At 45.3% G+C, this 24,044-nt stretch overlaps 1 protein-coding gene across 4 annotated transcripts in view; it reads right to left on the reverse strand.

Annotated features, from left to right (window-relative positions):
* FRMPD2 (FERM and PDZ domain containing 2) overlaps positions 1-24,044 on the reverse strand; it is a gene marked incomplete at its 5' end in the record, with an annotated part of 120,797 nt that overhangs the window by 91,437 nt on the left and 5,316 nt on the right. For 3 of the 4 annotated variants that reach the window (XR_014781416.1, XM_084793899.1, XM_084793897.1), the window contains 3 exons: positions 2,130-2,287; positions 3,850-3,975; positions 13,639-13,801. Coding sequence is in view for 3 of the 4 variants with exons in the window: in XM_084793899.1 (XP_084650025.1) it covers positions 2,130-2,287; positions 3,850-3,975; positions 13,639-13,726 (372 nt within the window). The remainder of the gene's footprint in view (positions 1-2,129; positions 2,288-3,849; positions 3,976-13,638; positions 13,802-24,044) is intronic. The other variant, XM_084793898.1, reaches the window with a different exon arrangement.

The raw sequence follows: 24,044 nt of genomic DNA on the forward strand, positions 1-24,044 counted from the left end.
TCTTACTACAAAGGCCTGTATCTTGTCAGAAAAGGACACAGTGTACCAGGAAGAGCATTGTTTTGGAAGTGAGTGTTCTGCCCAAACCCTCTTAAGGATGAAATGCAAAAGTACATGCAAGTGGTCATTGTCAGGCCAAGCCCTGTTCTAAGCCTTTGCTTATTTAAATGTATTTGGTCTTCACAACAACCCTCTGAGGCAGGTGTGTAACTGACCCCATTTTAGATAAGAGGAAACTAAAGCAAAGCTACGCTACAGGGTTTTCCTGAATAAGACCCAAACATGGGATTGAACGCAAGCTCTGGAGCTGACACCCTAAGCCCCATAGCTGTGGCCTCCAGATGAAAGGATGCCCTGTGGTGGGTCCTGGGGGAGGTCTTCCAATGTAAGAATGTCAGGAAAAGACAGTTGGAACTCTGGAATAGAAGCCGTGAGGTAGCATCTAATGCAAGTGATTTCAGGTCCCACATCATAGGAATGAAGAGTGAACCAAGTGCCTCTGTGTCAGTAAACTAATGTCTGTATCTGAAATTGTACCCCTGAGACCCAGACCCAGTGTGGGAGAGTTCCCAAGCTGTGTCTTCACAGCAGTGACCCTGACCAGAAGTGGCACAGCATCTTAAGCACAGCTGGAGGCAGCACTCGCACCCAGGGCTGTCCAAGGATTCCAAGGCTCTATCCAAAAATGTCCTGGGGGGCAAAGCTGAACCCAGTAGCCTTCATCCAAACCCTAAACACAGCCTCCAGAGTGACATGGAAGAACACTCTGGAGAAGGGGGTTGAGGCAACTCCTGGCTCTCTGAGCAGCTCAAAGGACTCCCAGCTATGAGGCTTGGCCATATCTGCCACCTGTACCTAGTCTAGACCTGGGTATGATGCTGACCACACTAGTTAGAGTAAGATGGCAGATTCAGAATGCAAGCAGGACTTGGGCAGGGTCCTAAGCACAGTCCCTGCTGAAACCTCTAGGCTCCAGACTTCCCAGATCTCCCTCAAGGCCTTATGGTAAGTAGGATGAAAAGAGAATTGATGTGGTGAACAGAGGAGAGCCGTGCTCATCAGAACTGTTTGCGTGTAAAAGCCCGAGAGGCCAAGAGATCCTGCCTACTTCTCCCTAAGTGGACAGAGGATCCTGCCTCCAGCACCTCCAGCAGGCACTCCAGAGGCCAGCCAGAATAGAGAGGGTAAGCAGCCAACACAAACACTTTCAAGCTGGTGTGGAACTCGGTCCCACCCCACACTGGCTCTCTCTGACTCAGAGTCACTGTCCAGTCTTTTCCTATCCAGCCTCTTAGCAGCATTCCTGCACAGGTCTGGCCTCAGCCTCTTCTGGCCTTAGGCTTCCCCAGGGCCTGATACCTCTGCATGGAGGAAGCAACAAGAGGAACTGGGCTTTCTCTAACTCTGAACCCTAGGGCGGAAGTGTGGTCATATCTTCCTCAAGGCACTCTGAGGAAGCCAAACGGCCATATGCAATATGAAGCCTCCCCAGCAAGTGCCAGAGCATCCAGGGAAGTCCCCAGCATCTCCACCTCAGTTCAGGCCCTCTGAAAAACAGAGCCTGGGCCAAGGATGGGCTGTTAGCACTTCATTTAGAAGCTACAAGCCCAGGACAATGAGAGTGAGGAGAAAGAGGGAAAGAAAGCAAGGACAGAAGTGGCATACAAAGTCACCACACTGCCACACGGCCCAAGGATGGACAGCAAGCATGACTCCCCAGATCTCAGAAGGCAGTGTGCAGAGATTGCACATTTTGAATCCATCCACGAGGGGAAAGAGGAGAGAGGATTTGCCTTCTCAGTGTCTCCCTCTTACCCACCACTGGCTAGGGCTTGTCCCTGTACTTAACTAATCCTTTACCAGTCTCCCTGCATTTGCCATCTCCTCAGCCCCCAAGCCTGTTTTTAATGCTGATAAAGTTGGATCCACAAAGTTCTATTTGTCTCACTTAACTGACTGAGAAGCTTGGGCTCAATGAAGTTGAACTGCCTTATCCAAGAGCCGTTAAGTTGCTGGCAAGAAAATGCTTTCTCCCTCAGAATGCATGCTGAGCAAGGAGTTTGGGGCACCTCCCCCAGGACAGGCTTTCGCCAGGGCACTGGAAGTGGGATGCCACACACACATCCTACCCGTGATGCATCAGGCCGCTCATCCTCATTAAGTCCCTGTAGCAGTTCAGGAGCTTTGAAGGGTGCAGCCTCTATGTGAGAAACGTGGTCTTGGAAAGAAAGACTTCCAGTTGCAGAAAGTAGGAGTGACCAGGGGCAGACCACGTAGTCCGAGGAATCTGAAAATGAGACAAGGATGGGATGGGTTATAGGAACAGGGCCTGCCAGTGTGCCTGACAGCACTTGCTTAAAGGGCTGAGTCTGACCAAGGCCTATACAGACACAGAGCAGAATAAACTCTACCAGGCACAGAGAAATCGGTACTACAGAAGGTAGCCGTTATCTGTGGACAAGAATTTATCCTACATCTAAACCTAGCAAGGACCTAAACATTTTAAAGTAAAAGGTCAAAAAAGGTCAAGACCAGCTGGAAATTGCTGCAGACATGAGCTTGTTGCAGATGGAGCAGGCCCTGAAGCAGCTGGTCATGGGACAGCTCTACAGGAGATCATCAGAACCCCCCTGCCACTGTTCCACCCCCCTCCCCCACATCCCCCCCCCCCAGGGCAGGAGACAGGAGGAAAAGAAGCTAAGGCACAGGTGTGCAACCTCCCTCCATTGGCTGACCTTGGGACCCAGCACCCAACGGAGCCTACGTGCTGTCACATGCCCTGACCCATGTTCTGTAACTGCTAAGTTGGGGGCGGAGGAGGCTTCCCAGTCACTACCTAAGTGTGGGCTCTCTGTGTGTACTTCATCTGCCAACTAAACAACCTCACAACTCCAAGTCACCTTTCCATGCTGGCTTCTTTAAACACCTCTACTGTCAGCACTATGAACATTCTCCTCAGAAGAGGCTCTGCAGAGACCTCACAGGAAGCAGGGCGCCTCCTTCCATCTCTCGGAGCCAGTGGTATGAATCTGAACTAGCCAGACAGGGGCGTCTCTATCCAGGGCTCAGCCACAGGATATGAAAGCCCTCAGATACTGTAAGGCCTGGCCTCACTCTGCGACCATTTTCTCATGGACCTGCCTATATGGGTGCCTCAGGCTCCAGTCTTCCTGTCCACATCCTGTCAAGCCTGTTCACCTGAGCATGCCCACATCCTTAAAGGGTCCCCTTTAACTTCTAGGCCCCCTGTGAGTCATCACCTGACAATCGCCTCTGCCCTACCTGAACCATAACTGAAGATTACCTCAGGCCAGATAATCCAGGGGCCTTCCTCATCATGAACTACAAGCACAGCTCCTCCATCAGGACAAGACCCAAGCCGAGCAGGGAGTATGTCCCTCGCTGGGGGACCTGCCCTTAGACTCTAGGGATCCTTGTAGAATTTCCCTACACCTTCACTATCTCCACAGCACAGTCTAGTGTTTGTTCATATTTAACCTTCTTCCTTTAGAACGTAGTGTAGGTTGTACCTTCTGATGGGACCGACCAGTACAGAGGGTGACAGATGGAGTATGGGGATGTCCCAGGCATTAGGAGAGACCTACATTGCTGCCCTAGTCTCACTGTAAACACCATGCAAGCCCAAGACAGAAGCATGGCGTTTCAACTTGGTTGCATGGCACAGGCCTTGGAGACAGGCCACCTCCTGCTGCTGCTGCCTAGTGGGTACCATTTTCCCTCTTGTTCTAAAAGCTGATGATTGATCACAGGTCAAGAAGCTAAGGAAGCTTGTTTAGGAAGCTTTACTTTCAATTTCCTGTGACTCAGTTGCCCCAAATACTCTCTTACCATTACGTAGGTCTTCCAGGAGCCGCTCTGCAGCCAGTGACAAAAGGGACCAGATTTCCTCTTCAGACAGAGCTTCACCCCTGACCTGCAGGGCACTGGCAAGTGTCACAGAGGCCACACTCATGCCTGTGAAGACACACACGGGACAGAGTGCTACAATGCCTGGGAATGTCCATCACTGCAGCTACTCGGTAGTGCGCGAACACACTGTTTTCATTATCTGCACCTCTGAGGCCCAGGGAAGGCAGATTGGAGAAGAAGAAGTAAACGTTCACTATACCTGAACAGACAGGTCAGTGGCTTCTTCATGAACAAGCAAATAAATGGATCTATTTATTGCCTAGCAGATGAAAAGCTGGAGAAATAAATGAAGGACAAGTGACATGTAGCAAGTAAAAGAGAAAGATCCCTACTTCAGTGCCTGTTCTTTATCTCTGTCTGGAAAATCAGACTGAAAACCGTTTTAGCCTGAGACACATGAGTACGCCTTTGGTCACTGCCTGCCACCCCTGAGCTGGCTGCATTGTCTGCACGGCCCTTCAGCCAACACTTGCCTGCAGAGGGAGAATCCCCCAAGGGAAACAAGAGCCTAAATTTCAGAGCAGGAAAGATACACAGAAAATCTGGAGGAGGCACCTCTGCCAGGAGAACTGCTCTCTTTTCTTCTAGAAGGATCCTTTAAACCAAAGCTGATATTTCAACATGCCTCCCCCCCCCCCCCCGCCACACCCCCGCCCGAACAAAGACACCCCCCACTAATCTCCAAAGCCCTGTGGGAGGCAGCTGGAAGGCCTGCACTGGCACTGCAGCTTTCTCTAATCTGTTTATAGCTGCAGAGCTTTTTCTGTGGCCAGCACCTGGAAAGCAGGTGGGGCTGGGTAGGGAACCCACAGGCACCCTCAGCCTCCTGATGCTGAGTGAAGCTCCTCACCAGCTGCTCAGCACGCTGGGGATGAAGGCAGACTCCTGGCTCTTCCAGATACGCCTGGACACCTGGAGGGAATGATGCAAGTCCCTGAGAACACCTGACCTGGGAGCTGTGATTGCTCACAAGGAGTCTGTGAGGGCACCTGCAGTCTCTGGTCACTGAAGGGACTCCAGCCATTCTCAGCATGGCAAACATAGCTCTGGCAGGCCTTGCCCTTCCCCCTTCCTCCCTCTGCCTCACTAGAAACTGTTAGATGACATTCCAAAAGCTAGCCACCAAGGGCTATTCTCTTATTTGGCTACTTCCTCCTCTTGAGGCTGACTACCAAGGTCCAGTTATCAAAGCATAGAAGTCCAACAATCCAAAGTCCCCATTGGCTTCACCTAATTAAGATGCCCAATTAAAATCAAACACCTCATCCTAACACGAGGTTTCCTCATTTACCTTTAGAAACTGCCATTTACCCATGTGCCACATATGTTCCCTCTCTATCCAGAGACAGTCCTTGGTCTCTGGGGAACAAATATTTCTTCCCTCTCTCCCTTGTTCCTTTCCTCTTCTTCCTCATCCTCTATCTTCTGTCTTTGACTCTTATTCCCCACTCTTTGTGTCTTTGGGGAAAATAAATCTCTTTTGTGCTGAGAACTTGGTCTTAGGGGTGTCTTGAGCCAACTCTGAGGGTTCCTACAGTCACAGACAGAAAACAGTCCCAGGTGATTATCTGAGGCACTTGGTGTTCTGGTTATGCCCAGTTGGTCATTACTCCGGGCCTACATTCATCAGAATCACAGTGTACCCATATTTGTATAATTATATGTATCAATTAAAATTTTCCAGAAATAAACTAGGGCTCAACCCACGCCCGCCCTCCCTCTCTCTCTCTCTCTCTCTCTCTCTCTCTCTCTCTCTCCTTTTCCTCTCTGCGACATTCTTTTCACTTTGTCTCTTTCTTTTGCCTTTCCTCCTTTTAAAAACTGTTATAGAGAACTATGGACTAAACATTCCCATTTAGCTAGAAGTTTCTAACTCTGTAATCACAGCGAATGACTTTGCTTCTCAGACAGAAAACCTCAAAATCCCAAAAGGAAGCCAAGACTAGAAGAAAACAGCTGCAGTGTAAGTGTGCTGGGCAGGCCAGCTGTTTGAGGCGTCACTTCAACAGGGCAATGCCGAGGAGGAAGGATGGAGGCCTTCTCAACAAACAGCTATGGGTCCTTCACAGGGACCCTGAGCGCAGGCCTAAATCTCACAACTTTGCAAAAATGTGTTCAAAATTGGTTGCAGATTTAATGTAGTTTACAAAATTATACACTTCCAGGGAAACAAAGGAAAAATGCAGGGACCAAGACTAGGCAAAAGGTTTTGCTAACTTGATGTCAAGAGCATAATCTATAAAAAGACATTTAAGTGATAAGCAGAACATCATCAAAATTGAATTTTTTACTCTGAGAAAATCCCATGAAGAGTATTAAAAAGCGAATTATACAAAGATAAAACATTTAAAACCACACTTCAGAAAAGACATACATATTTAGGGTGCATATTTTTAAACTCTCAAAACTCATCAATAAGAAAAAAATGGCTGATAGCTTGGTGGTGGTCAAAAGCTCTTGCTGCCTAAGCGTGAAGACCTGAGTTCAAATCCTCGGAACACATGTAAAGCTGCTGTGACACAAGTGCCTACAATTACCTGTAACATATGAGGGGTGCAGATAGATAAGTAGCCAGAAGTTCAAATGTCAGTGAGTCTGCTGTACAGAGAGGCAGCCCCATCAAGGCTTGGGGAACCCTTTCTCAAATAAGCTGGAAGGTGAGTACCAACACCAAGGTCACTATCTGACCTGTATTTATATGCCATGGTAAGTGCATGCCCACACACACCCACATGAACACTTGCTCAGTTGTACAAACACACACAAGAAAGTAAACAATATAATTAGAAAATGACACAGACACATCCCCAAAGCTATTTACATAGATACCAAATTAAACCCATAAAAATATATTAAACTTCATTAGATATTAGAGAGATGCAAATTAAAGCCACAATGACGTGATACTGCATATCCACTGGGATTACAAAGATAAGCATTTGTCATAACCCAAATGCCGGTGGGTATGCGTAAGAACCAGATCTCTCACACTGCCAGTGGGGCTGTGAAGTGGACGAGTACGCTAGAAAATAATTTGTTAGTATCTTATACAATGAAACATGCAGTTGCCTTTTGACCCAGCATAAACGAGTAAATCTGAACATGCATGTAAATACACATGCTCACACGCACTCTAAGTGTGGATGCTCTGTTCAATACCTCTCACTGGAGTTAGTAGCCCCAGGTGCATGATGTGTGGGCACACACATGCACATATATGGACTGAGACAGTCTCAAAATTCAAACAGTGAACCCCTGCACAAAGGCCACACAGCACACAAGAGGCACATTGAATACTGTCAGAAATGCAACTGAAAAATCCAAAATGGGAACTTTGTAGGTCAAACAACTGGGGTCCTCACCAAAGACACTACTTAAAGAAAGCAAAGGAAAGGAGGGAGGGAGGTCACAAAATGTCAAAGTAAGAACCTTCCCAATGCTTCCAGTTCATAAAAGTGGTGATAAAGTGAACGGCTCCCTCAGACACCATGGGGTTAGGACACAGCTGTGGCTCTTTCTAACCTCATTCTCTGACATTGTCACTACCTGGTCTGTCAGTATGGCCCTTGGAAATCTCTCAAAAGAATTATTTATACTGGACTGGAAAGATGGCTCAGCAGTTAAGAGTAGGTACTGCTCTCACAGAGAACACAATGAATTTTTTAAAGTAAAGTTTTATTTATTTATTTATTTGGTTTTTTTGAGATAGGTTTTCTCAGGCCTTGGTTGTCCTGGACTTGCTTTATAGACCAGGCTGGCCTTGAACTCAGAGATCCACCTGCCTCTGCCTCCCTGAGTAGTAGGATTACAGGCGTGCGCCACCACATCTGGCTAAAAAGTAAAATCTTGAAACAAGCCGCAAGCAATGCTCTAAAATAATTGTCTGTATTGACCCAATTCAGTTCCTCCAGTGCCAAAAGAAATTTCTATGGATGCATTAAAAAAAAATCAGTGTAAATTATTTAACATTGCAGCTGTCTGTGATTACGATAACATTTTCACAAACAGATGAATCGAGAATCCATAAAGAAACTGGTGAGTGAGAAGACAGTAGCCAATCTGAAGTCTTCACACATCTCCAAAAGCCTAGAAAGTCCCTTTTATGTGTAGAACTGTCTCCCAGTTCAGGGTGGGGCATGAGCTCCGGAGAACTCACAAAGGCTCCAAGTATTCACCTCCAGCCCACCATGAACAATAGGAGGCAGATGCTGAGCCAGATTCATGGGCCGCTCAGCAGATGGATGGAGGCATGCCCTTGCATCACCCAAAGACCTGTTGGGAGCACAGAGGTCCTTGTGCTTAAAGAAAAGCACTAAGGAAGCCAGGAATGTTAAACACGCAGGATTGTCTCTTCAGGGAGACAGATGCATAGCCTGTTTTTCAACGCAGAAGGCTGGGAGTGGAGGTAGCTAATAGGCTGGTGATATATCTATCTGTAGGTCCAGGCCACATCAACCTCCAACAATCAGGACCAGAGGTGGCTAATAACCCAAATGACCTCTGTCTGTATGACCTATGACCAAGACCACACCAGATCCTCCCCTAGGCCCTAAGATAATACATGTAGCCTATCTCTAGAATCCGTCTTCACTGAAAAAGTGACATGTACTTTGAGTTTTGATGCAATTATGCATACTTGTGCACTGGGGGATTAGGTTACACCAGGAAACGTTTTTTTTTTCCAAATAGTACCATACTCAGCTGTGCCTACAATAAACTGCCCACTGTCCGACTTTAGAAGTTTGAACCAACACCAGCTCCTGAGCCATGTTGAACTGGATTTCCTTCTTGCCTCGCACAGATCAGCTCTGTGCTGGCCGTGGTATTTGCAGAGACCCTCAGCAAAGACTGAGAAGACTTATTGGATCCAGGCATTTAAAGACATTCTTCACCAAGCTTAAGTGACTGTTAAATTAACTGAGTGGAGACCTCAGCGGTCACACAGAACGCTGAACGCAGAGTCTGGAAAGCAATTAAAGCTGCAGGCGGTACAGATAAAGTACAACTGTGGTGATCCTGGAGAAGAGCACAGGGGAGACTTTCCCGGAAGTGCCCATTACGCTACTTAGAATCTTATTTTCAATCAACCCTAAAGAAGCATGAGACATGCAAAGCAACAAGACCAGTTTCCCATAGTGGCTGGAAAGATGTCTCAGAGGTTGAGAGCACTTGCTGCTCTTGCCGGGGACTGGAGCTCAGCTCCCAGCATCCACATGGTGGCTCGTGACTATCTGTAGCTCCAGTTCCAGGGGGTATTCTGGACTCCGCTGGCACAGCATGCATGTGGCACATGAACTCATATGCAGATGAAATATTCATGCACATGAAATACAAATAAATAAATCTCTCATTAAGCAGCAGCAGCAGGAGGAGGAGAATGACAGAGAGAAAGCAGGAGAAAGCTCCACAGTAAGCAGAGGACAGCGTAACCAGGTAGAAAGGCTAAGGAGAGAAACCAAAGAGAAAAACACAGTGACTAAAGTGACCCATCAGAGGACCTCAACAGCTGACTGACATCATCTACAAATGATGAACTCGAAAACAGGGGAATGAAGACTATCAGCCTAGGAAAAAGGGAGGAAAAAAATAATGAAGGGAAATGAGCAAGTTCAGCTCCCTGTAGGACGCGGTCAGCTGCACCAACTTCAGGGCCAGGATCTCTGAGAGAGGAGAGAGAAGCGCAGACACGGCACTGAGCAGAATCGCCCTGCAGGTAATGAAAACATTAAGCTACATATCTTTTTTTTTTATGAGAGTTGTTTTTTTTATTAAATTTTTATTTTTTTAATTAATTTATTCATATTACATCTCAGTTGTTAGCCCATCCCATGTATCCTCCCATTCCTCCCTTCCTCCCACTTCCTCCCTACTCCCCTCCTCTATGTCTGTGTCTGAGGGGGACCTCCTCCCCCTGTATATGCTCATAGGGTATCAAGTCTCTCCTTGGTGACCTATTATCTTTCCTCTGAGTGCCACCAGGCATCTCCATCCAAGGGACATGTTCAAATATGGGGCACCAGAGTTTGTGTGAAAGTTAGATCTCCTTCTCCACTCAACAGTGGAGAATGTCCTGTCCATTGGCTATAACCCAATAGAGAAATGGGGCGCAGAACTAAACAGAGAATTTTCAACACAGGAATATCAAATGGCTGAGAAACACTTAAAGAAATGCTCGACCTCCTTACTCATCAGAGAAATGCAAATCAAAAGGACACTGAGATTCCATCTTACACCCATCAGAATGGCTAAGATCAATAACTCAACTGACACCTCATGCTGGCGAGGGTGTGGAGAAAGAGGAACACTCCTGCATTGCTGGTGGGAATGCAAACTAGTACAACCACTTTGGAAAGCTATCTGGTGCTTTCTCAGAAAAATGGGAATAGGGCTTCCTCAAGACCCAGCTATTCCACTCCTTGGAATATACCCAGAGGATGCACTACCACACAACAGGAATATATGCTTAACCATGTTCATAGCTGCCTTATTCATAATAGCTAGAACTTGGAAACAACCTACATGTCCCTCAATAGAAGAATGGATAAAGAAACTGTGGTACAGCTACATATCTTAACAGTCCAGCGAAGACCGAGGAGGATAAGGTCAGTGCGAGCCACAGCTTAGCGCACCTTAATGAAGCACCGAGCAACAAACTAAAGAACACTGAAAGCAGCCGAAGGAAAGAATCCTCAATAAGCTGCACACAGCTGGATTTGTCATTTAAACTCAGGCTGGTGCCAGGAGGTAACGGAGAGACATATTCAAAGGGCAGGGAAGGAAACGGCTGCCAAGAATTCTGTACCCAACAAAGCAGTCTGTCAAAATTAAAGGAGAGGGGCTAGAGAGATGGCTTAGCAAATGAAAGTATTTGCTGCTCTGGCAAAAGACCCATGTTTAGTTCCCATCACCCACGTGGTAGTGCACATCTACCTGTAACTCCCAGATCCAGATCTGGCACCCTCTTCTGTCCTCTGTGGGCTCCTGTACATACATGATGCACATAAACTTATTGTTTTTGTATTATCTGTATGGCCTAATGATTGTTTATTATCAGGCCTATAATTATTATTACTTCAATAAGACTGGCTAGGAATCAATCAAGACCCAGGCACCTGTTATATTTTAAAATAGCCTTAGTTGACCTGGGGTAGGGCAGATATCAATCCTCTAAATTACCTCCCATAGTGGGGCAGGCATGGGATCCCTGTCTCAATCCCATGCCACCTGCTTCTAATAACTTCTATCAAGCCACCTCCCATCCATAATCCTAAATACTTGCTAATGTTCTTCATCTGGGCTAAGTCCCCATCCACACCACCAGCCATGTGCTTCTCCTCCATCTAACCCATGGCAGCCTTCCTCGGGTCTCTCCCTTCTTCTCCTCCTCCTCCTCCTCCTCCTCCTCCTCCTCCTCCTCCTTCTTCTTCCTCCTCCTCCTCCTCCTCCTCCTCCTTCTTCTTCCTCTTCTTCTTCTCTTCCTCTTTTTCCCAGGATTCCTCTCTGTCTAAGCCCAGGAACCTTAGCCACATCTATCTCATCTGCCCTGCCCAGGTGGGATGGGTTTTTATTAATTAGCATCAAAATACATTAGACCATCCCCCAACATAAACTCATGCAAACAAACACACATACACACAAACAAACAAACAAACAAGTCTAAAAAGAAACTGAAAGCGAAATGAAGGCAATTCTCACATCATCAAAACCATGCATTTGTTGCTGGTAGTTTTGCCCTCCAACAGCTAAAGGGGCTCTTCAGACCAAGATGAGCACACAGTAGACAGTGATTCAGATCCACAGGAGAAATAAGAACTCCAAGAAAGGCAACATAGAAGAGGTCAATTGCAACCCTTGATTTAAAAGGAAAGACAACACCCAATGGGAAGAGAAAGAACCCCACCCATGCTCCCACGGTGATACATGGTTTGGGTCGAGGCTCCTGTTTCTGATTTGTCAGGGCAACGCGCTTCTCCTCCGCATTCGGCCGGCTGCGGGGATGGCATGAAGCACCTTCCGGAGCAGCAGCCTGGAGCTGGGAAACATTCAGAGTCCTCAGCCTTTCATCACACCATGATGCCTCTGGGCTTTTCTCCAAGTTTCTCTAAATGGTCTGGTGGGCACGGTACTGCTGTGCAATGAACTAAAAGGGACACTGTTGACTATTAAAAGAATACAGGATCACATTACACAGATCAATCTGTTCAGCCAGCCAGTGAGGAGGCTCTGAAACAGCACAAAGCTGATGGGCACGGCTTTGGCCTACACACCCAACCCCCATGCCCATTTCTCCTGAACCTTCCGGTATCTCGTCCCCACAGACCTCATTAACTGAGGACTTCTGGAGTCATCTCGGGACCTAAGATCCCTCTTGCCATCCTAGGCTCCCTTCTACGCATTCACACAGCCAGCCCTGTGCATTTCAAGGCTGTTGTGCATCCTGCCTGCTGCCAAGATTCATTTTGGTTAACCTTGAGCCTTCAGCTGCCCTCAACCTGGTTTGGCGCAAGCTGACATACTCTACTACCCATGGCAATTAGTACTTCTCACGTGGACCATGGGGACAGAGCTAGACTTTCATCTGTGGGCTATACTGGGCATGGCTATCAGCGCCACTCTTTATTTAACAGGTATTTATTAAGGGCATAGTGTACTTCAAGCTCTCTCAGTAGATAGGTATAGCCCCCTACCATTGTGAGGGTTGGGGACAGGCATGGGAAAACAGGCAATGAACAGGTAAGCAAGTAAAATAACTGTCTCATAGTGGAAGGCTGCAGAGAGAAAATGAGGCAAGCGGATGTATGTATGACAGCATCACAGGAGGGAGGGGGTGCTTTAACAGAATACCAGGAAAGGAATCTTGGAGGTGGGGGTGGCATTTGAGCTGAGACTCAGAAGTTGAGAAAACACCCTATGGGGGTAAGGGTGAACTCGGGAAAAGAACAGGCACATATATCCTTCGGCTTGACGGAGTTCAAGAACACAAATGCCCTGCGTGGTGGAGAAGGTAGAGCCACTGAGATGAGCGGGAGCTGTGTGTATGTTTGCCTGGCAGCAACAGGAAGCTTGGCCAGCTGCTAGTGTATAAAACAAGGGCAGCACTGAAACCTCTATGCCCAGGCCTGTGGCTGAGCAACTGAAGGAAGCACAGCATGTGTGTGTGTGTGTGTGTGTGTGTGTGTGTGTGTGTGCGCGCGCATGACACCTCACCTCATCTGTGCCTCGCCGTCATCTGAGTGTATTCTCTTCATCCCTGACATGGTTCGCATCTGCCTCTGCCTCACCCCGAGGAAGAAGCCTGCGTCCACATGTCTCAGACAGCTGCCCAGTGATGATCACTGGGTGACCACACAGCAAATTCCACTTGTGTTTGTGGTTAAGCTCTTGGGCAGTGTTTGCCAGGTGCTGGCTTCTGAAGAGATAAGAGTCTCTTGCTGGCCCTAAGTGTCCTTTGACTGAGTAACGGCCTTGAGCAGTGACACTCTGTGAACTTCCCAGTCTCCTGTCCAACTTCTATCAAGGAACCATAGAGGAGCTCTGACCTTGGCCCCATGGCTTAGAGAGACACGCACCCCTCTGGAATGCCCTGGGAGGGAAGTTGGACTCAGGTCTAGGCCCTTTTCTTATCTCTGAGGCTTAAGATACTGATGTCCACAAAATAAAGGAATAAACGCACAGCCAAAGGTGGCAGTGTGTGGACAGTGCACATACCTCCTGGTGACAGGTGGCCAGGCACTATTTCTTCCTCTAGTTGTTTTCTGTTAGTTCTTACTCCATCTCCTCCTGGCGTGCTGAGCATCTGTGCTGCCTTTCACCTCCTCCACCGTGCTGGCCTCCAGGATTTGATCTCAGGGCCTATATGATTTTCTCATAGCTGTTGTAACAAATTACCACAGGCTCAATGAATTAACACAGCAGAAATCCATTTTTCATATAGCTTCAGAGACTAGAAGTCTGAAATCAGTTTCAACAGGCTCAAGTCAAAGTGAGAGCAGGCCTGTGCTCCCTCCCAAAGTGGGGGACACACTATTCCTCATCTCTTCCGGTTTCTGACAGTTGTGAGAATCCCCAGGTTTATGGGCACATCATTTCAGTATCTGACTGGAGTCATGCCGTCCTCTCTTCTGCCTGCTGTAGTTCCCTCTCTAACCCTTCTTATGAGCACAGTGGTGTTTCAGATCCACCTGGACTCTCCCATCTCAGACCCTTTAACTGGCTGGCATCCACAGCTTCTCCTGCCATATAAGATCACAGTCAGATTTCCAAAGTGAGGGTGTGGCTCTCCCTATTTTTAGTTTGTGGAGGGGGTATCATTCAGGCCTTCTCAGGCCCCGTTTTCACTCCCTTTCAGCAGAAGACACGGCGTGAGCTTTAGACACTGAAGCCCCAGCTTTGGGACCCTGTGACTGTGTGACCTTGTGTACTGGCATGTGCTTAGCCTCTCTGAGCCTCAGTGTTGTTATCTGAGGACTAGGGTCAACAGCTGCTGCATCGTAGAGCTGTTGAGGTGGTGTTAAAGCACTCAGAATAGAAAAGGAGTTGAGTTCATCGTGACTCTGTCTTTCTCCATCTCTGCTGTGACCATCTAGACAGGGTCTTTAAGCATCAGGGCTATGAGCAGATTCCAAGCCATGACTTTGATAATATGGCATGAATTGTTTCCATCTGTGCCAGGACCGAGGTGCTGTGGACATCTCATGTTCAAGCTCACTGAAATGCTTCAACTCTCTCAAGGCACGCAAGATAGACACCCCCTGAAGGAAGCAGGGAGGGTGTGTGGATCCCAGCTTGCAGGATGACCTTGTCCCCACTGTTTGTTCTGTAACCCACCCCACTTGCGCCTTTGGAAAGCATGGCAAACCATCCATCCACAGTGGGGATGTGACACTAGACAAGCTGCCTTTGCCCTCCCCACGAAAGAGAAGAGCCTTCCGCTCCATCCTTGCCTGTGTTCAAAGAACTAAAGACACCAGGGCTCTCTGCAGTGACTTGTGCATTCCTGCAACCAAAGCACCTGACAGGAACAACTTACAGAAGGGAGACTTCCTTCGTCTCGGTTTCTAAGGCACTCTCCATCATGGAGATTATCTCAGGGGACTTCATGACAGCAGCTCTTCCCAAGATGGCTGTGGTGGCTTGAGTAGGAATGGCCCTCATAAACTCATATATGTGAATGCTTGGTCATCAAGGAGTGATGCTCTTTGAGAGGGATTAGGAGGTGTGGCCTTATTGGAGTGGGTGTGGCCTTGTTGAAGGAAGTGTATCACTGGGAGTGTTCTCTGGGGTTTCAGAAGGCCAAGGCAGGCTGTCTTAGGGTTTCTGTTGCTGTGAAGAGACACCATGACCACAGCAACTCTTATAAGAGAAAACATTTAACTGGGGATGGTTTACAGTTTATAAGTTAAATCCATCATTGCCATGGCAGGGAGCTTGGCAGCACGCAGACAGACCTGGTCCTGGAGAGGGAGCTGAGAGTTCTGCATTGGATCAGCAGGAAGAGGGAAACACTGGGCCTGGCTTGAACATTTGAAACCTAAAAGCCCACTCCCTAGGGACACCTACTCCACTACCTCCCAGTAGTGCCACTCCCTGTTGACCAAGCATTCAAATCTATGAGCTATAGGGGCCATTCCTATTGAAACCACTGCACAGACCCAGCGGCTTCCTCTCTCTTCCTGCTGCCTATGGATCTGGAGGTAGAACTGTCAACTTCTCCAGCGCCACGTCTGCCTGTGTGCCACCGTGCTCCCCACCATGACCATAATGAATTAAACCTCTGAAACTGTAAGCCAGCCCTAATTAAATGCTTTCTATTATAAGAGTTGCCATGGTCATCCCGTCTCTTCATACCAATAGAACATTGGCTAGGACGACAGCCAGACAGGAAGCAGAGTGAGAGGTGGAACCAGGGCCAGGTATGACCTTCAAAGGCCTCCTATTGGTGGCCTAGTTAGGCCAGACAGGTCACACCTCCTAAAAGGATCAATGGCCTACTGAGACAACTCTACCAGCCAATAAATGAGTCCTCAAGACACAAGCCTCTGTGGAGCATTCCAGATTCATACCACAGCAACATATAGCACCTAAAATTGTACTGCTACTGCTTCTCCCTGTGTCTCTCTTCTTTTCTGCTCCCTTAGCCCTATGGTCTACTCACATCGTGGAGGCAGCACTATATGACAGGACTTTGTGTAAGGACACTCTTGTCTCTCACTGTAAGGCTGAGATGACAGGTCCTATGTTACAGGTTAGACATGACAAATGGAGCTCAGGTGAGGATGACAGCTAGTGCTGCCCAACTGCCCACCTTGTCTTGGTTCTCCAAGGTGGATGACCCTCTTGCCTGTACCTTAGGCAATGGCATCCATTCAGAGATACAATTTAGAGCCATTTGTGGTAACTTGTCTCTTGTCCCCAAGTCCTTTACATACTATGTCTTGTGTTTGCTATAGTCTCATTTAGATAAGAAAAATTTCCCCCATGTAAATGCACTTATTTCCAAAGGAAACCATTTGTTATTATAGTAATGAGGAAGTCGTCTCATTAGATGTAACTAGAGGGTAATTATAGCCATTTTTTTCAACGTATTGAATTCATGACAGGTAATATTGCTCTAGTGCTCTGAGTCTGGTCTTTTCTTTTGAAAGAAGCAATTAGTTTGAGAAATGGGGAAAGTCTATGGTACTAAATATACTGTCTTCCTGACATTATCTGAAAAATTTAAAGTAAAATGTCAAAAACGTAACTCAGGGTTATTGTCACAGCCTCTGTTCCACCCGTGTACAATGGGTCCTGCCTGCCCTTCTAGAAGCACAGCTTCAGCCTTTCTGAGGCCTCCTGGGACTCCTCCTGTGTCCTCAACATGAGCTGGCTGAAGCCCCAGCTGTCACACGTTATGGTAACCCATTGTGAGAATACAGTGCTTGACAGCTCCCAGAGTTCCCGTAAACTTTGCAGTCCCCATGAAAATGCTTTAAACCAAGCAAGGCAAAAGAAGGTTCCTTCTTCAGATGAAGAAAGTGAAATTCAGCTGCTGTCTAATTCCAAAGGTCACATGGCTATCACAGGGAGCTGTGGACCTGTGAGCTAACAAGACTGGCCAGAGCTACCTGTGTCTGTGGCATCCATTCTGTTGGGTTGTGAGCTTAAAAAGCAGCTGTGTCTTGAGCCTTAGAGTTAAACTTCAAAATGCTATGCTCCACCAATCTAGTGACTTATATATGAAAAGAACCATTTTGTCTGGTATTTTGGTTAAAGTTCAACTAATTCATGTCTGTTGGGATCTTATTGTCTGAAGAGCAAGGCTCAGATTCCACCTAAGAGAGAATTTCTAGCCAGGCGTGGTGGCGCATGCTTTTAATTCCAGCACTCCAGAGGCAGGTGGATCACTGTGAGTTCTAGGCCAGCCTGGTCTACAAAGTGAGTCCAGGACAGCCAAGGCTACACAGAGAAACTCTTGAAAAATCAAGAGGCATGGGGGGTGGGGGTTGCATTTCTAGCAGGGTAGTGGTGGCACATGCCTTTAGTCCCAACGCTCAAAGAGGCAGAGGCAGGTAGATCTCAGATTCTGAGGCCAGCCTGGTCTACAGAGTTAGCTGTAGGACAGCCAAGGCTACACAAAGAAACTCTATCTTGAAAAACCAAAGAGACAGAAAAAGAGAATTTCTAGAGAAACTTGAGAGAAGGGGAGGGGTGGGAGACAGAGAGAGAAACAATAACAATTGAGGAAACTGAAGCCTCAGACATTAGCTGGAGCTCAGAGAAACAGATCAGCAGGTAATGGGTAGGGGTGCACATAGGTGAATGCACGGGATGTGAAACTGATAGTTATGAGGAATTGGTTCGTGCAGTTATGAAGACTGAGTTATGAAGACAGAGAAGGCACATGATCTGACATCTGCAAACCAGAAACCTGATGCTATAATTAGTCCAAGGCCTAAGGTCTGATTGCAAGGCCCGAGAGCTGAGAAAATGGATCATATAACTTTCCCTGTGAAGCAAAAGGTGAGGTCTTCCAGTCCAGTCCAAGCAGTTAAGCAAAAAGGAAACAAATCCTTCTTTCCTCTGCTTTTCTTCCTACCCTGGTCCTCAACTGACTAAACGAGTCAGTTTATATTGGGCCCATTCATATTGGGAAGGCCATCTGTTTCACCAAGACCTCTGACTCAGATGGAGACACCCTCACAGACACAGACCAAGTGATGCTTAATATTAGCGGCTCCATCTAGTTGACACATAAAGATAACTAACTGCTCTACCTACAACTACAACAGACAGTAAAGAGCGCAGCTTCTAGCTAGACAAACATGAGTGCCCACACTAAAGGCCTACTCATCTCCTTCCATATTACCCAATATATCACACAAGGTTGTTGATGAAATATGCACAAGCTATGTATAAAAGCAAGAGAAAACACAATCTGAAGAGAAAAGACAAGCAATTCAACCAATAAGTGGGGTCTGGAAATCATCTTTAAATTACTATACAAGAGATTAAAAACAATTGGCTAATACATTAAAAGATCTATATTTAAAAGTAGATACCATACCTACGTAATATAAGCAGAAAGGGAGAAATTCTAAAAACAAAAATAAAGAAGATATGCTTGCAATCAGCCAGGCATAACATAATCCCAGCACTCAGGAGAATGAGGCAGGAGAACTGGGAGTTCGAGGCTTATCTGAGCCTCATAGAAAGTTCTAGAACAGCTTGGGATATATAGGGGAAAACCCTGTCTCAAAAATAAACAGGAAAAAAAATCAGCAACATTGTGAGAGAAATGAAGCTTCCCTCAGTGGGCTGAAGAGTCAATGACCTTGAAGATGTATCAGCAGACTTTCCTAAATTGAAACTCAAGGACAAGGAGAGAAATGCAAGTGTGAAGCAGATTGTTCAAGAACTGTGTACAATAGCAAAAACTCTATCTGTTCTCTTAGAGAGAGAACAATGGCAGAACAAAGACATTGACATATAACCGCTGAACAGTTTCCAAATTGGTAGCAGACACCAAACACAGAACCAGGAAGCTCAAAGAACAGTAATCAGGACAAAAAAATTAACATGTTGGAAACTGCCTTGAAAGAAACATTTTTTAAGTTCTTCAAAGAACAAGAAAATTATAAATGCCAAGAACTCAGGTCTTAGGCCTTTTTATTTCTTATTCTCAGTTGAGCTATGATGTTAACTGTGTAAATGATAGTGGTAGCAAAGGATTGGTCCATTATACAATCTGAGTAAGAGAAGTGAGTGACAGGCAGTCATTAAGGATGGGGAGAAACCAAGATTATCTGTCATCAGCATCCACCTACATGTCTATTGTTCCAAAGTGGATTCAGGTTCACTGTAAATGTTTATGGCAAACTCTACTGTACCTACTAGAAACATTTGTAAAAAGAAATATAACAGGTATGGGAAAAGAACCTTAGAAATGGACCCTTATGAAATGTTCAAGTATGATTAGCAGTGGTACAAAAATGGGAGGTTTACAAAGACAAGCACAGGAGGTAGCAGAAATATTAACATGGTCACTATTAATTCAAGTGTATCAATATAAATGGGCTGATCATGACTCAAAGAAACTTACAAATGAATTTGAAAAGAAAATCCCACTGCCCTGGCTATAAGAAACACACTTCAAAAATAAAGAAACAGACAGCTGAAACAAATAGAGAAATGGAAAAAAAGAAAAAAACTAAACTAAACTAAAATTAAGCAAAGGGATGAAAATACATTATACTAAATACAGATGTAACAAAGCTGCAGTAATTAGCATCATTTCAGAGAAAGGAAAACTGTGAAAAATGCTGCACAATGGCAAAGGTGGGTATTCCAGAAAGGCATAAAAATCCTTAGTATGTATGCATTTGACAAGAGAGCATCAAAGCATTAAAGACACCCTAGTCAGAATGGTCATTATCAAGAAACAACAACAAAAGGAACCCCAATATATCGCTGGCAAGAATATAAAGTACTACAGCCATTGTGGAAATCAATGGCAATTCCTTTTAAAAAAAAAACAAGTAAAATTAAACTTTCTATGATCCAGCTTTACCATACACGGCAGTATAACCAACGCCATCTCAGTCGTTACCACAGTAGTATGGGCACACCTACATTTATTGCAACACTCTTCAATAGCCAAGGTTTGGAATCAACTTCGATGCCTATCAACAGATAAAGGAGTAACAAGAATGTAGTAGAAAAGCACAATGGAGTTTTATTTGGCCATAAGAAAAAATGGAATTATGCCACTTGAAAGAAAGTGGATGAAGCTATATGTGTGTATATACATGTATAGCTATATGTGTGTGTGTGTGTGTGTGTGTGTGTGTGTGTGTGTATAAATGTTATGCAGAATAATCCAGATGGGAGGGACATGGGGATAGGACAATGAGGGAAAAACAGGTACATGTTCCTTGTGATGTGTAGAATCTAGTTTCATATATGTCAAAAGGGAGACAGATTGGGAGGCATAAGGGGACCAGCAGGAGGGAAAAGGAAGAACAAGAGAGAACAGTGGAGAGGTAAATATGAGCAAAGTGCAATGATATACCTTTTTAAAATGTCAAAAGGAGGCCCATTACTTTGTATGCTACACACACACACACACACACACACACACACACACACACACACAGCAAAAAAAAAAACCTGGTAGAACTGTAATGGGAAGTAAACAATGCACTGCTGCAGCTGGAGATGTCAACACTCCTCTATCAGTAATTAATGGACTCAGCAGGCAGAAAATCAATAAAGATGTAGTTAAACTGAGTAACTCATCGGTCAACAGGATCCAATTGATATCTATAGACTACTTTATCCAGCAGACTATATATTCTTTTCAGGTTCAGATGGGGCTTCCACCAAGACCTGCCATAATTGTGCACTATAAAATGCACTTCAACACATTTGCAGGTACAGAAATCATATAAATATGTTCACAGTGGAATTAAACTATAAATCAGTAACAGAGGAGCTGGAGAGATAGCTCAGCAGGTAAAGTCACTTCCTAGAGAAGAAGAAGGGCTGGAATTCAGATTCCCTTCACCATGTACACTGCATGACAGTTTGCCTGAAATCCCAGCTAAACTAGCCAAATCGGTGAGCTCTGGGTTCAACATGACAGCCTGCCTATAATCCCAGCTAGACCAGCCAAATCTGTGAGCTCTGGGTTCAACATGACACTCTGCCTGTAATCCCAGCTAGACCAGCCAAATTTGTGAGCTCTGGGTTCAACATGACACTCTGCCTGTAATCCCAGCTAGACTAGGCAAATTGGTGAGCTCTGGGTTCAAGTGAGAGACCCTGGCTCCATACATAAGGTAAAGAGTAACTGAGAAAGATACTGGAAGTCAACCTCTGCCCTCCACAAGCACACACATACAAAAATGTGCCACCAACACATGCAGCACACATTCATAGACACAAGCATGCATGCACATGCACACACACCTGCTGTAATAACAGAAAATGTATTTAAAATCCCCAGATGTTTGAATATTAAACCTCTCATGAGCAAGAAAGAAATCTCCAGATAATATTTTATATATCTTATCATATGTGTGAGTGTTTTGCTGTGTGTATTTTCATTTCCTATGTGTGCATCTTGTGCTTACATACACCAGAAAAGGGAATCAGATCCCCTGGCACTGGGGCTACCGATGGTTGTGAGCTGCCATGTGGGTGCTAGGAATCAAACCTGGGTCCTCTGGAAGAGCTGCCAGTGCTGAGCCATATCTCCTAATATATATATTGGGTTTTTTTTTTCAAGACAGGGTTTCTCTGTGTAGCTTTGGCTGTCCTGGACTAACTTTGTAGACCAGGCTGGCCTCGAACTCACAGTGATCTGCCTGCTTCTGCCTCCCAAGTGCTGGGATTAAAGGCATGCACCACCACCGCCTGGCAAAAATATATTTTAATTAAATAAAAATGTGTGAGATGCAATAAAAGCAGTGCTTATGCAGAATGGTATAACATTGAATATACAACCTGGGAGTGAGTAAATAGCTGAATCTGTGTTGTAGCTTTCATGTAGCACACAACAGAAAGAGAATTTAAAGAAAAGAGAACAAATAATAAAATACATAAAAGTCATTATAATCAAAACAGGAAAACAATAGAGAAACCAAAAGCTTATATCTTCAAGTAAAAATAAAATTGACAAACAGAGACAAAAGAAGCCAAGAAGAAAAGAGAAGATATAACCAAATAATAAAATGAAAGAGAAGCCATCACTTCTTATCTCATGATAAAGGAATAATACGAACAACTTTACCATCATAATTTAATAACTCAGATAAAATTGACTGGCCCCTTAAAAGACATACTCTATGAAAACTCACACGTAGAAGGCCCAGGACACAACACAAGCAGGAAAGTATTTGACGAAGGAGCATGAATCCCATTTCAATCCCAGAAGCCACATTAAAAATAACTGGGCCATGAATCCAGTCACAATGATGCTCACATGATGGCCCAGGGCTGGAAGGCTGAGACAGGCAGGTCCCTGGAGTCACTGGCAGGCCAGCCTCACCAGCCCATTCGATTAGTTCCAGGCCAATGAGAGACTCTGTCTCAAAAAACAAGGTGAATATCTCTGAAAAGTGACACCTGAGCTTGGACCTCTGGCCTCTATGTGCACATGTACCCCAGCCCACCTAATACTCATGTACATATGAAGAAATGATAGTCCATGTAGGCATATATCTCTTAAATAAGTGACACTATAAGTAATAGCCTTCTGCTTGTAAAACACAGAAGAGTAGATAGACCCAGTCAGTTGCTGCCATGGAGCCTATCAAACACTGACGGAAGAGATGAAATATGTTCCCCTTGCTCAGGAAATGAAAACAAAGTTAACTTTTTCTAACCCATTCTCTAAGGTTAGGATTACCCTAAAACAGAAACCAGAAAACAACGTGACAAGGGAAAACCACAAACCACTATCTTTCAGGAGCGAAGATGAAAAATCTTCAGAAAATATTAGCAGATTGAATCCAGCCATGTATAAGCACACCATACACCATGAACAAGTGGAATTTAACCCAGGTATGCAACTCTCAAAATAATCTATTAATATGACTCATATCTTCCGCAGGCTAAAGAAAAATTGTATGATTATACCCAATGATGCAGAAAAGGCATTTGTAAACTCCAAGCCCCACACATGATTTCTCAGATAATCAGAAGTTAAAAAAGAATTTTCTCAGCATGAGAACATACAAGGAAGACAGAAAAAGAAGGAAGGAAGGAAGGAAGGAAGGAAGGAAGGAAGGAAGGCAACAACTCATAGGTTTATCAGCCAATGAATAGCACACAAGGTTCATACAATGAAATATCGTTCAGCCACCAAAAGGAATAAAGTAGAGATATATGCTACGGCATGTCTGTAATTTGAAAACCCGTATATGATTTCTTGTCTTATTCATAACAGAAACTTTATTTATAACAGAAAAACTGTTAAAAACTAAAATACCCTTTGTCTGGTGAATGAATACACATATTGTGCTATAGTCAAACCATGAAATACTACTAGGAAATAAAAATCAATGAGTGACATGTGTAGCAATGTGCATGGATCACAGGCACATTGAGCCAAATAAAAACTGACAGCTTCAACCTATTGTATAATAAGTTATAGAACATGTTAGCAAGATGGTGGGGGGGGTCTGTTGGCAGACTGGGCCCTCTCACAACCTGCATTTAATCTGGGAATTAAACTTATTTGGATTTTTTATAGCGTTCTATTGAAACTGAAAATATAATCCTTCAAATCCATCACCGATTTAGCATCACCAATAGAAGAATGTTTCTAAACGCCACACAGGGCAACACAAACAGGAGATGTGTCACTGACAGGTGAAGCTGATGCGCCTGAATCGAACGTGCCCAGCAGCAAGATAAACATATAGGGCAGAGTCCCACAGGACCAGGCAGCTCTGGCAGGCACCTCCAACAAGAAGACCATGCCCCTCCCCCACTGCAGCAGCCGCTGAGGGATAAATCTTTGGTTGAGGGGGACACAGACAGAGCAGAGGTTCGAGTGAGTTCTCTCCCCATCCTAAACCCCACAGAATCAAACCTCGTTTTAAGGTTTTCTTCCAGAATTAAAGGTATCC

Source organism: Acomys minous (assembly GCF_964271855.1).
Source record: "Acomys minous genome assembly, chromosome: 9".
Taxonomy (NCBI): Eukaryota; Metazoa; Chordata; class Mammalia; order Rodentia; family Muridae; genus Acomys; species Acomys minous.